This window comes from Castanea sativa, chromosome 3, assembly GCF_040712315.1.
Source record: "Castanea sativa cultivar Marrone di Chiusa Pesio chromosome 3, ASM4071231v1".
Classification (NCBI taxonomy): Eukaryota; Viridiplantae; Streptophyta; class Magnoliopsida; order Fagales; family Fagaceae; genus Castanea; species Castanea sativa.
This window is the reverse complement of record NC_134015.1, coordinates 8,623,419-8,635,136: the sequence shown is the minus strand read 5'-3', so window position 1 is coordinate 8,635,136 and position 11,718 is coordinate 8,623,419. Positions and strand designations below refer to the sequence as shown.

Here is an 11,718-nt window from a genome sequence, read left to right as displayed (position 1 = left end):
TAACAGGCAGGGTGTACATGGTTTGGGGCAATCAGTAGAATTGACCATTTTTGCACCAAATCGCATAGAAATGTTGGCCCAATTCCGAGACCACACTCAACACTGGGTTGGGCCCTGGCCGACCGCTTTCGGTCAGCCGCTGTAACATTGGTAATGGTGCAGTCGGTTAAATCAGTTCGTGTTGATCAATTGGGCCTTTTGAGCCAAGTCGAGAAACACATGAATGAAATGGTACTCAACATTGGAGAATCGAGTAAATTCCCAACAAACACAATCCATGCAACGAAAGACTCCCGGCTTGCGGTGCTGCCACTGACCCATGCATCACACACGCCTCCAGTCGCCGCCTGTGGCTTGATCTGCCCACCCCATTTTCGATACCGGCTGCTGCAGCCTCCAACCTCCATCCCGAATCCCAGTTTGCCTATTTCAAGTATTTTTTTTTTCTCGCCTTCAACCTCATACATTTTGGTATGATTTTTCTCTCTCTCCACTCCATACGTTTATAATGTTTGTGAATCTGTCATCTGTAAATCTGTGATTGTGTTTGAGAGTATCCGAAACTGTTTTTTGTTTTTGCAACTGTTGAGTGTTTGAGAAAGTGAGATGTGATTTGTGAGTAAAGTTATAATTATTGGCCCATTGGGTAATAGTGTGTTTGGGGCAGTGGATGAGTGATACATAATATAATAAAAATGTCACCCAAATTTAACAAATTAAAATCGAGACTTGCCCACATTGCTAATTCATAATGCCATAACTAAAATTTTTCATGTCCATGTGAAGTGAAGAATGAAAGTAGCACGTTTTAATGGGAAAAGACGTAAATCAATGAGTAAATGATTTTCCTGAACTTCTTTCAATCAGGAAAACGATGTGATTGAGCTCTCTGTTTCTTTTGCCGATGCATATGCCGACAAGGTGACAAGCGCACTTAATGTTGCTGAAGCATTCATTTCTAGGAACCTGGAAGCGGAAACTCTGGAGGAAGAGTTTCAAGCTCTTCACAACCCTTTGTCAATCTCCACAACAGTGGCGGCTCCAGGAATTTTTCCCAGGGTGTTCCTTAATAAGTATAAATTACACGATCTAATAAAAAGAAAATTTTATATATTGACAACAACAATCAAAAAACATGTAAATACATAAAATTTACAATTGCCTTCTACGATTTTTCATATTTTGAAATCGTTGCATGATAGTCTCGTTATCAATGCTACAAGCTATATCTTTTTCAATATATACAACCAAGCAATCATTCATCCACTGATCTCCCATTCGATTGCGCAGTTCATTCTTTATATATTTCATTGCTGAAAAACTTCTTTCTACTGTTGCAGTAGCAACAGGAAGGGTCAAAGCTAACTTCACAAGCAAATAGACTAATGGATAAGTCTCATGCTTCCTCGTGCTCACTAACTTTTCAGCAAGTTCACTAACTCCTTGAAGCTCTAAAAACAAGTCATTGTTGCGCATATCAAAAATGAAATTCTGAAGCTGAGAGTCAAGTGCCAAGATATCTGTCCCAGGAAAATCATATGGATAGAACTTTGCTAGATGTATTAACTTTTCCTTATCAAAAGCCACAAATGAATTACTTGGATTCAAGCAAGCCATACAAATTAGCAAATCGGTATTCACCTCTGAAAAACGATTGTTTAGCTCTTGAAGTTGCATATCTATGACTGTGTAGAATAGCTCAACACGATAATGATGTAAATTTGTATTTTGTTGGGTGTTGCGTCGCGGCCTCCCACTAACTACAAATATTTCATCCATGTTCAAGATAGGAATTTCATGTGTGGCACAAAATGAAGACACTTCAGTCAATAAAGATGTCCATTCATCATCTCTCATCACTTGCAATCGTTGCTTAGACACTTTAACAAGATCCATAGCATTTACTATATCTTGATTTTTTTTTTGCAATGCTATTGACAACTCATTTGTAATCCCTAAAATGTTTTTCATCAAGTGTAGAGCAAAAACAAATTCAAAAGATAGAATTGACCTCATAATAGATCGAGCTTCAACTTTTTGGTCAGAGAGCCCATCTTCTTCAATAATCTTAAGTACATCAGCAACAGCAAAGAACATTAAAATCAAGTTGAGAATAGTCCCATAATATGATCCCCAACGTGTATCACCAGGACGTTTAAGATTTGTCTCTTGATTCAAACCTTGTCCACTTCTTCGTACACCATTCTCTAAATCTTCTTTAATTTTGGCAAATTGAGCATCTCGAAGAGCATCTCGTCTCTTACAAGAACCTCCAACAACAGTTACTAAATTACTAACCACATAAAAAAAATCAGCAATGTTAATGTGATTTTTAGCAACGGCAACAAGTGTCAATTGAAGTTGATGAGCAAAACAATGGACATAAAATGCTGACTTATTCTCTTTCAAAATTAAAGTTTTGAGACCATTGATATCACCTTGCATATTACTAGCTCCGTCATAACCTTGCCCACGTAGTCTTGATAAACTCAAATTATGTTCACAAAGTAAACCTTCAATAGCACATTTGAGTGACAAAGCGGTGGTACTTGCTACATGTACAATACCAAGGAACCGCCCTATAATAATTCCTTGTTTGTTCACATAACGAAGAACGAGTGCCATTTGTTCTTTCACTGAGATATCACGTGACTCATCAACTAATATTGAAAAGAACCCATTGCCAAGATTCTCGATGATGGCTTTAGATGTTTCACGTGCAATTGCATTCACCATGTCTTTTTGAATATCATGATGGGTAAGCTTGCAATTTTTCCAAGTATTTTGCATCACTTCATTGATAGATTCATTGTGATCCCCCAAAAATTGTAGAAGCTCAAGGAAATTTCCTTTATCACTTGAACCTTGAGATTCATCATGACCACGAAAAGCTAATCCTCGGAATAAAAGGAATCTTACGCAATCAACTATTGCGTTTAATTGAATCCGATAATTAGCTTTATCTTGATTTGATTGCTTAACCAAGACACTTTGAATGTGTTGCTTTTGCTTCGTAAATCTTCACTCTTCTTGACAGCTTGGTTATGAGCACTATTAACTCCTCCAACATGGGAATCTAACTTCCCAACCTGATTCCAAAGTCTGAATCCCTTCGTTACAAAAGTGTCACCTCCTCCTTGCTTACCAACATCTTTCCCAAATAGGTAGCAATAAAAACAAAATGCTGCATCTTTGGCTATACTATATTCCAACCAATTTCTATTTTCATACCATTCGACTCTAAATCGACGGGGCTTTCCAGAAAAATATGATACCGGGTAATCATGAGGAGGTCGACAAGGGCCTTTTCCTAAATAATATCTTCTTATTTCATCATGATTATTAGGATGATAAGATGATATCTTTTGTCGTAGCCCAGGATCTGAAGGAAGATTTTCTAAGTTAAAGTCAACACGACTTCGCTTAGAAGATGGAGATGAATCTTGCACAGGAGATGAATCTTGCACAGGAGATGAATCTTGGGTACGCGGTTTTTTTATCAAGTATTTGTCCATAATTCTAGCAAAAGAATAAAAAATAAATTATAAGTTTATTTGAAATATCAATAAATTATTAATTATTATTTAGTTGTTTCATTAATTTGTTTGTCTTTTATAAATTATAATTTGTTATATTATTGTTTTATTAATTATAAGATTATTAATTGTTGTTTAGTCTAACATAATTTAATTTTTTTTGTCTTTTATAATGTATTGATTAATTAAATTATTAACGCTAAAAGACAATCATAAAATTTCACAAAATCTAGCTACCAATCAAAAAATTTCACAATCACAATTTTATAAATCACAATAACGCTAAAAGACAATTAATGTCTTTGAGTTGAGTCCAATATCAATACACACCAATAGTCCAATACGGCAACACCAACACTAACACATTTCAATTTACACATCAATCAACGGATAAGATTCAATCATAAGATAAAGCCAAAAGCAAAATGTCAAATTTAAAAAGTAAAAAAAAAATAATAAAGTTAAAGTGTTACTGAGTGCTTCAAGCACTCAGTAACACTTTAACTAAAAAAAAAAAAAAAAAAAAAAGGCAAAACCGAGTGCTGCTGGAATCAGCAGCCAATCACGGATCACCAGGTCCAGTTCCACAACGAGACAAAGTGGCAAACAGACAGACAAAATGACAAACAATTGAAACAAACAAAGTCATAAATTAATAATGACTAAAGAGAGAGAGAGAGTCATAAATAAAGATTAAAGGCATAAGGCATTTATTCCTATTTCATTTCAGATTTGAGACTTGAGAGAGTATAGAGAGAGTGAGAGACCGAGAGGCGAGAGAGAGACAGAGAGTCAGAGAGAAAAAGAGAGAGAAATACCTGGGATGGCGACGGCGACGGCGACGGCGATGGCGATGGCGACGGCGACGATGAGCGCGGCGACGATGAGCGCTGCGACTGGATGTTGCGGAGTTGCGGACCGATCTCCTTCTCCGATGCGACGAGGCCGATCTCCGATGAGCGACTGGAGCTGGACCGATCTGCGATCTCCGATGTCCGATGAGCGGCTGGAACCGTGGACGGTGGATCGATCTAGCTTCGAAGGGGAGCACCGTTGCTCACTTGCTCTGTTTCTCCTTTTTTAGGTTTGTTTAGCTTTACTAATTTTTTTAATTTTTTTGAGATGAGCTTTAGTGATGATGTACTGAACTCTGAACTGATTTGAGGTTTCTGATGGTCTGTAATTTTTTTTTTTTTTTTTTTTGGTTGAGAAACCGTGGGTTTGCTTCCTCTGTCTCTGTTGGGCTTGCCGTGGGCAGTGGGCTTGTTGATGTTGGGCTTGCTGTGATCTGTTCGCTTTCTTTTCTCTTACATTTTGCTGTGATCTGTCTCTGTTGGGCTTGCTGTGATCCGTTTGCAGTTTGCTCTTACATTTTTTTTTTTTTCTCTGTTACAAAATTTTTTTTTTTTTTTTTTTCAGATTTTAGTTGAATTTTTTTTTGGGTTTTTTTTTTTGGCTTGGAAGTAGAACAAATATATTTTTTTTTTTAATGTGAGGGTGTTCCTAATTTTAATTGAGGGTGTTCCTATTTTATTTTTAAGGGTAAAAAAAAAAAAAAATTTTATATATATAAATTTCAAGTCAGGGTGTTCCTGGGAACACCCTGACCATAACGTGGCGCCGCCACTGCTCCACAAGCCCCTCACAACTACATAGTTTCTACCAACATTTCTATAACTAAGTACTCCAAAAATGGCCAGCTCGACTTTGCTTAGAACTTGTTCAATGTAATGCCTAGACGAACTGTTGTCTCATGGAACACCATGATATCAGGTTACTCCAAATGGTGGCAATACTATGAAGCTCTGAAACTAACTTCCATTATACACTGTAGTAATATAAAGCTCAATGAGACCACTTTTTCGACTATGTTAAGTGTATGTGCGCGTTCTCGGTCAGTTTGTGAGGGAGAAGAGCTACATTGTCTAGTTTTGAAATCTGGGCTTGAGAGATTTGAGCTTGTGAGCAGTGCATTGTTGTACCTTTACGCAAGTTGTATTGATGTTGAAGGAGCAAAGCGGGTGTTTGATGAGTTGCACGGTGAAAATGAGTTGTTGTGGAGTTTGATGCTGGTGGGGTATGTGCTCAGTGGCGGCGCCACGTTATGGTCAGGGTGTTCCCAGGAACACCCTGACTTGAAATTTATATATATAATTTTTTTTTTTTTTTTTACCCTTAAAAATAAAATAGGAACACCCTCAATTAAAATTAGGAACACCCTCACATTAAAAAAATATATATATTTGTTATACTTCCAAGCCAAAAAAAAAAACCCAAAAAAAAATTCAACTAAAATCTGAAAAAAAAAAAAAAAAAAATTTGTAACAAAGAAAAAAAAAAAATGTAAGAGCAAACTGCAAACGGATCACAGCAAGCCCAACAGAGACAGATCACAGCAAAATGTAAGAGAAAAGAAAGCGAACAGATCACAGCAAGCCCAACATCAACAAGCCCACTGCCCACGGCAAGCCCAACAGAGACAGAGGAAGCAAACCCACGGTTTCTCAACCAAAAAAAAAAAAAAAAAAAATTACAGACCATCAGAAACCTCAAATCAGTTCAGAGTTCAGTACATCATCACTAAAGCTCTTCTCAAAAAAATTTAAAAAATTAGTAAAGCTAAACAAACCTAAAAAAGGAGAAACAGAGCAAGTGAGCAACGACGCTCCCCTTCGAAGCTAGATCGATCCACCGTCCACGGTTCCAGCTGCTCATCGGACATCGGAGATCGCAGATCGGTCCAGCTCCAGTCGCTCATCGGAGATCGGCCTCGTCGCATCGGAGAAGGAGATCGGTCCGCAACTCCGCAACATCCAGTCTCAGCGCTCATCGTCGCCGCGCTCATCGTCGCCGTCGCCATCGCCATCGCCGTCGTCGTCGCCATCCCAGGTATTTCTCTCTCTTTTTCTCTCTGACTCTCTGTCTCTCTCTCGCCTCTCGGTCTCTCACTCTCTCTATACTCTCTCAAGTCTCAAATCTGAAATGAAATAGGAATAAATGCCTTATGCCTTTAATCTTTATTTATGACTCTCTCTCTGTCTCTTTAGTCATTATTAATTTATGACTTTGTTTGTTTCAATTGTTTGTCATTTTGTCTGTCTGTTTGCCACTTTGTCTCGTTGTGGAATTGGACCTGGTGATCCGTGATTGGCTGCTGATTCCAGCAGCACTCAGTTTTGCCTCTTTTTTTTTTTTTTTTAGTTAAAGTGTTACTGAGTGCTTGAAGCACTCAGTAACACTTTAACTTTATTTTTTTTTTTTACTTTTTAAATTTGACATTTTGCTTTTGGCTTTATCTTATGATTGAATCTTATCCGTTGATTGATGTGTAAATTGAAATGTGTTAGTGTTGGTGTTGCCGTATTGGACTATTGGTGTGTATTGATATTGGACTCAACTCAAAGACATTAATTGTCTTTTAGCGTTATTGTGATTTATAAAATTGTGATTGTGAAATTTTCTGATTGGTAGCTAGATTTTGTGAAATTTTCTGATTGTCTTTTAGCGTTAATAATTTAATTAATCAATACATTATAAAAGACAAAAAAAATTAAATTATGTTAGACTAAACAACAATTAATAATCTTATAATTAATAAAACAATAATATAACAAATTATAATTTATAAAAGACAAACAAATTAATGAAACAACTAAATAATAATTAATAATTTATTGATATTTCAAATAAACTTATAATTTATTTTTTATTCTTTTGCTAGAATTATGGACAAATACTTGATAAAAAAACCGTGTACCCAAGATTCATCTCCTGTGCAAGATTCATCTCCATCTTCTAAGCGAAGTCGTGTTGACTTTAACTTAGAAAATCTTCCTTCAGATCCTGGGCTACGACAAAAGATATCATCTTATCATCCTAATAATCATGATGAAATAAGAAGATATTATTTAGGAAATGGCCCTTGTTGACCTCCTCATGATTACCCGGTATCATATTTTTCTAGAAAGCCCCGTCGATTTAGAGTCGAATGGTATGAAAATAGAAATTGGTTGGAATATAGTATAGCCAAAGATGCAGCATTTTGTTTTTATTGCTACCTATTTGGGAAAGATGTTGGTAAGCAAGGAGGAGGTGACACTTTTGTAACGAAGGGATTCAGACTTTGGAATCAAGTTGGGAAGTTAGATTCCCATGTTGGAGGAGTTAATAGTGCTCATAACCAAGCTGTCAAGAAGAGTGAAGATTTACAGAAGGAAAAGCAACACATTCAAAGTGTCTTGGTTAAGCAATCAAATCAAGATAAAGCTAATTATCGGATTCAATTAAACGCAATAGTTGATTGCGTAAGATTCCTTTTATTCCGAGGATTAGCTTTTCGTGGTCATGATGAATCTCAAGGTTCAAGTGATAAAGGAAATTTCCTTGAGCTTCTACAATTTTTGGGGGATCACAATGAATCTATCAATGAAGTGATGCAAAATACTTGGAAAAATTGCAAGCTTACCCATCATGATATTCAAAAAGACATGGTGAATGCAATTGCACGTGAAACATCTAAAGCCATCATCGAGAATCTTGACAATGGGTTCTTTTCAATATTAGTTGATGAGTCACGTGATATCTCAGTGAAAGAACAAATGGCACTCGTTCTTCGTTATGTGAACAAACAAGGAATTATTATAGAGCGGTTCCTTGGTATTGTACATGTAGCAAGTACCACCGTTTTGTCACTCAAATATGCTATTGAATGTTTACTTTGTGAACATAATTTGAGTTTATCAAAACTACGTGGGCAAGGTTATGACGGAGCTAGTAATATGCAAGGTGATATCAATGGTCTCAAAACTTTAATTTTGAAAGAGAATAAGTCAGCATTTAATGTCCATTGTTTTGCTCATCAACTTCAATTGACAATTGTTGCCGTTGCTAAAAATCACATTAACATTGCTGAAGTTTTTTATGTGGTTAGTAATTTAGTAATTGTTGTTGAAGGCTCTTGTAAGAGACGAGATGCTCTACGAGATGCACTTCGAGGTGCACAATTTGCCAAAATTAAAGAAGAATTAGAGAATGGTATACATAGAAGTGGGCAAGGTTTGAATCAAGAGACAAATCTTAAACATCCTAGTGATACACGTTGGGGATCATATTATGGGAATATTCTCAACTTGATTTTGATGTTCTCTCGCCGTTGCCGATGTACTTGAGATTATTGAAGAAGATGGGCTCTCCGACCAAAAAGTTGAAGCTCGATCTATTATGAGGTCAATTCTATCTTTTGAATTTGTTTTTGCTCTACACTTGATGAAAAACATTTTAGGGAACACAAATGAGTTGTCAATAGCATTGTAAAAAAAATCAAGATATAGTAAATGCTATGGATCTTGTTAAAGTTTCTAAGCAATGATTGCAAGTGATGAGAGATGATGAATAGGAATCTTTATTGACTGAAGTGTCTTCATTTTGTACCACACATGATATTTCTCTCTTGAACATGGATGAAATATTTGTAGTTAGTGGGAGGCCGCAACGCAACACTCAACAAAATACAAATTTACATCATTATCGTGTTGAGCTATTCTACACAGTCATAGATATGCAACTTCAAGAGCTAAACAATCGTTTTTCAGAGGTGAATACCGATTTGCTAATTTGTATGGCTTGCTTGAATCCAAGTAATTCATTTGTGGCTTTTGATAAGGAAAAGTTAATACATCTAGCAAAGTTCTATCCATATGATTTTCCTGGGACAGATATCTTGGCACTTGACTCTCAGCTTCAGAATTTCATTTTTGATATGCGCAACAATGACTTGTTTTTAGAGCTTCAAGGAGTTAGTGAACTTGCTGAAAAGTTAGTGAGCACGAGAAAGCATGAGACTTATCCATTAGTCTATTTGCTTGTGAAGTTAGCTTTGACCATTCCTGTTGCTACTGCAACAGTAGAAAGAAGTTTTTCAGCAATGAAATATATAAAGAATGAACTGCGCAATCGAATGGGAGATCAGTGGATGAATGATTGTTTGGTTGTATATATTGAAAAAGATATAGCTTGTAGCATTGATAACGAGACTATCATGCAACGATTTCAAAATATGAAAAATCGTAGAAGGCAATTGTAAATTTTATGTATTTACATGTTTTTTGATTGTTGTTGTCAATATATAAAATTTTCTTTTTATTAGATCGTGTAATTTATACTTATTAAGGAACACCCTGGGAAAAATTCCTGGAGCCGCCACTGTATGTGCTATGTCACTTGATGAGCGAGGCTTTGGATGTGTTTAATAAGATGCCATCTAGGAATGTTGTGGCATGGACTACGTTGATTTCTGGGTATGCGAGGATGAGTGTGAATGGGCTTTAGAGTTGTTTAGGAGGATGAGGGGGAGTGGTGAGGTGGAACCTAATGAGTTTACTTTGGATTGTGTTAAAAGGGCTTGTGGAAGACTAGGAAGCCTAAGTGAAGGGAGGATTGCTCATGGGCTTTTGATAAAATATGGGTTTGAATTTGATCACTTGATTGTTAGTGCATTAATTGAATTCTATTGTGATGAGGCCAAGAGAGTTTATGATTGGATGGGAAACCCAGGTTTAAATGCTTCAAATTCACTTATTGGAGGGCTCATATTTATGGGTAGGATTGTAGATGCTGAGTTTATTTTTGGTAGGCTAGTTGAAAAGAGTCCAGTATCATATAATTTGATGATTAAAGGATATGCAATGAGTGGCCAAGTCGAGGAATCTGAGAAACTTTTTAATAGAATGACGGAAAAAACTATAATTTCTTTGAATACCATGATTTCTGTGTATTCCAGGAATGGAGAAATTGATAAAGCTTTGAAGCTGTTTGAAGAAACAAAAGGGGAAAGAAACCTAGTGACATGGAATTCAATGATGTCAGGTTATATTCAAAATCATCGACATGAAGAGGCTTTCAAACTATATGTGACCATGCACAGATTGTCAATAGACCATACTAGATCAACTTTTTCTGCTCTTTTTCCTTGGATCTCTTCAACTAGGAGAATTACTTCATGCCCATGTGATCAAAACGCCGTTTGAATCAAATGCTTATGTTGGAACATCTCTTATAGATATGTACTCCAAATGTGGGAGCATCCCCAATGCACAAAAATCATTTTGTAGCATCTCTTCACCCAATGTGGCAGCATGGACAGCTCTTATCAATGGATGTGCACATCATGGGCTTGGCTCCAAAGCAATTTTACTCTTTGAGGAAATGTTAAAGCAAGGAGTTGTTCCCAATGGAGCTACCTTCACGGGGATTCTGTCTGCTTGTGGTCGTGCTGGTCTAGTTGATGAAGGGATGAAATTTTTCCACTTAATGCAAAAATGTTATGGAGTTACACCAACTTTGGAACACTATGTATGTGTGGTGGATCTTCTTGGCCGTTCAGGCTATCTACAAGAAGCTGAGGAGTTCATAAAAGCAATGCCTATTGAAGCAGATGGGGTTGTCTGGGGAGCTTTACTTAGTGCCTGTTGGTTCTGGACAAAAATGGAGTGGATTGGGAGAGTGGCTGAGAAGATCTTCAATTTGGATCCTAAGGCAGTATCTGCTCATGTTATTCTGTCTAACATGCATTCGATATTGGGCAAATGGGGAGAGAAGATGAATGTGAGGAAGAGATTAAGGAGCTTAGGCATGAGAAAGGCTCCTGAGTGTAGTTGGATTGAGTTATAGAGCAATGTTCATGTGTTCTCTGTAGAAGATAGAACCCATCCTCATTGTAATGCCATTTATGCAACTTTGGAGCATTTAACATCAAATATAAATTCCCTTGTTCAATATGATTTTTATTTTGGTTTTACATCAATAGTGGAGGCTGACTTCTTTAAAGCAAAATACTCTTATTGATAAAGGTCATGTTAGTTGTGTGATTCATTCTCCTATCTCATAAACAAGCAGGAGTGTGGGCCTTTTTTGTGATGTTTCCGTGCTTTCTTATGGAAGCAACGGGTTTAACCATTTCATGAGAGTAGCACTACTTGCAGAATCTAGTCCTAGAAGACTACAGAGGGTAAGGTGGGCCTTTGATAGATTACGGTATATACAGACTAGTGGATTGATTCTGTCTCCATTGTTTTTTATCTTTTCATTTTTGCTTCTCTCCTATGCATGCCATTCTCTCTCTATGTGATAGTTTCTCATCATACATCTCTCCATCAGATACTGCTCCCAAAGAGAGAAGAATTAT

The 11,718-nt window shown here is 36.8% G+C and overlaps 1 protein-coding gene and 2 pseudogenes across 1 annotated transcript; 2 read left to right on the top strand and 1 right to left on the bottom strand.

The window, feature by feature from the left end:
- Positions 1-1,152: 1,152 nt before the first annotated feature.
- On the bottom strand, positions 1,153-3,515 carry LOC142628452 (uncharacterized; annotated as a pseudogene).
- Positions 3,516-4,359: 844 nt separating this feature from the next.
- Positions 4,360-11,204, top strand: LOC142628450 (pentatricopeptide repeat-containing protein At2g13600-like; annotated as a pseudogene).
- Positions 7,452-8,704, top strand: LOC142627799 (uncharacterized). The gene is made up of 2 exons (XM_075801704.1): positions 7,452-7,527; positions 7,608-8,704. The coding sequence occupies exons 1-2, from the start codon at positions 7,452-7,454 to the stop codon at positions 8,702-8,704; spliced, it is 1,173 nt and encodes a 390-aa protein (XP_075657819.1).
- Positions 11,205-11,718: the final 514 nt, after the last annotated feature.

Coding starts and splice junctions, on each gene's coding strand:
- LOC142627799 (XM_075801704.1), top strand. CDS start 7,452: ATGGCCCTTGTTGACCTCCTCATGATTACCCGGTATCATATTTTTCTA. Junction 7,528..7,607: donor CGTCGATTTAGAGTCGAATG/GTATGAAAATAG, acceptor TATTTGGGAAAG/ATGTTGGTAAGCAAGGAGGA.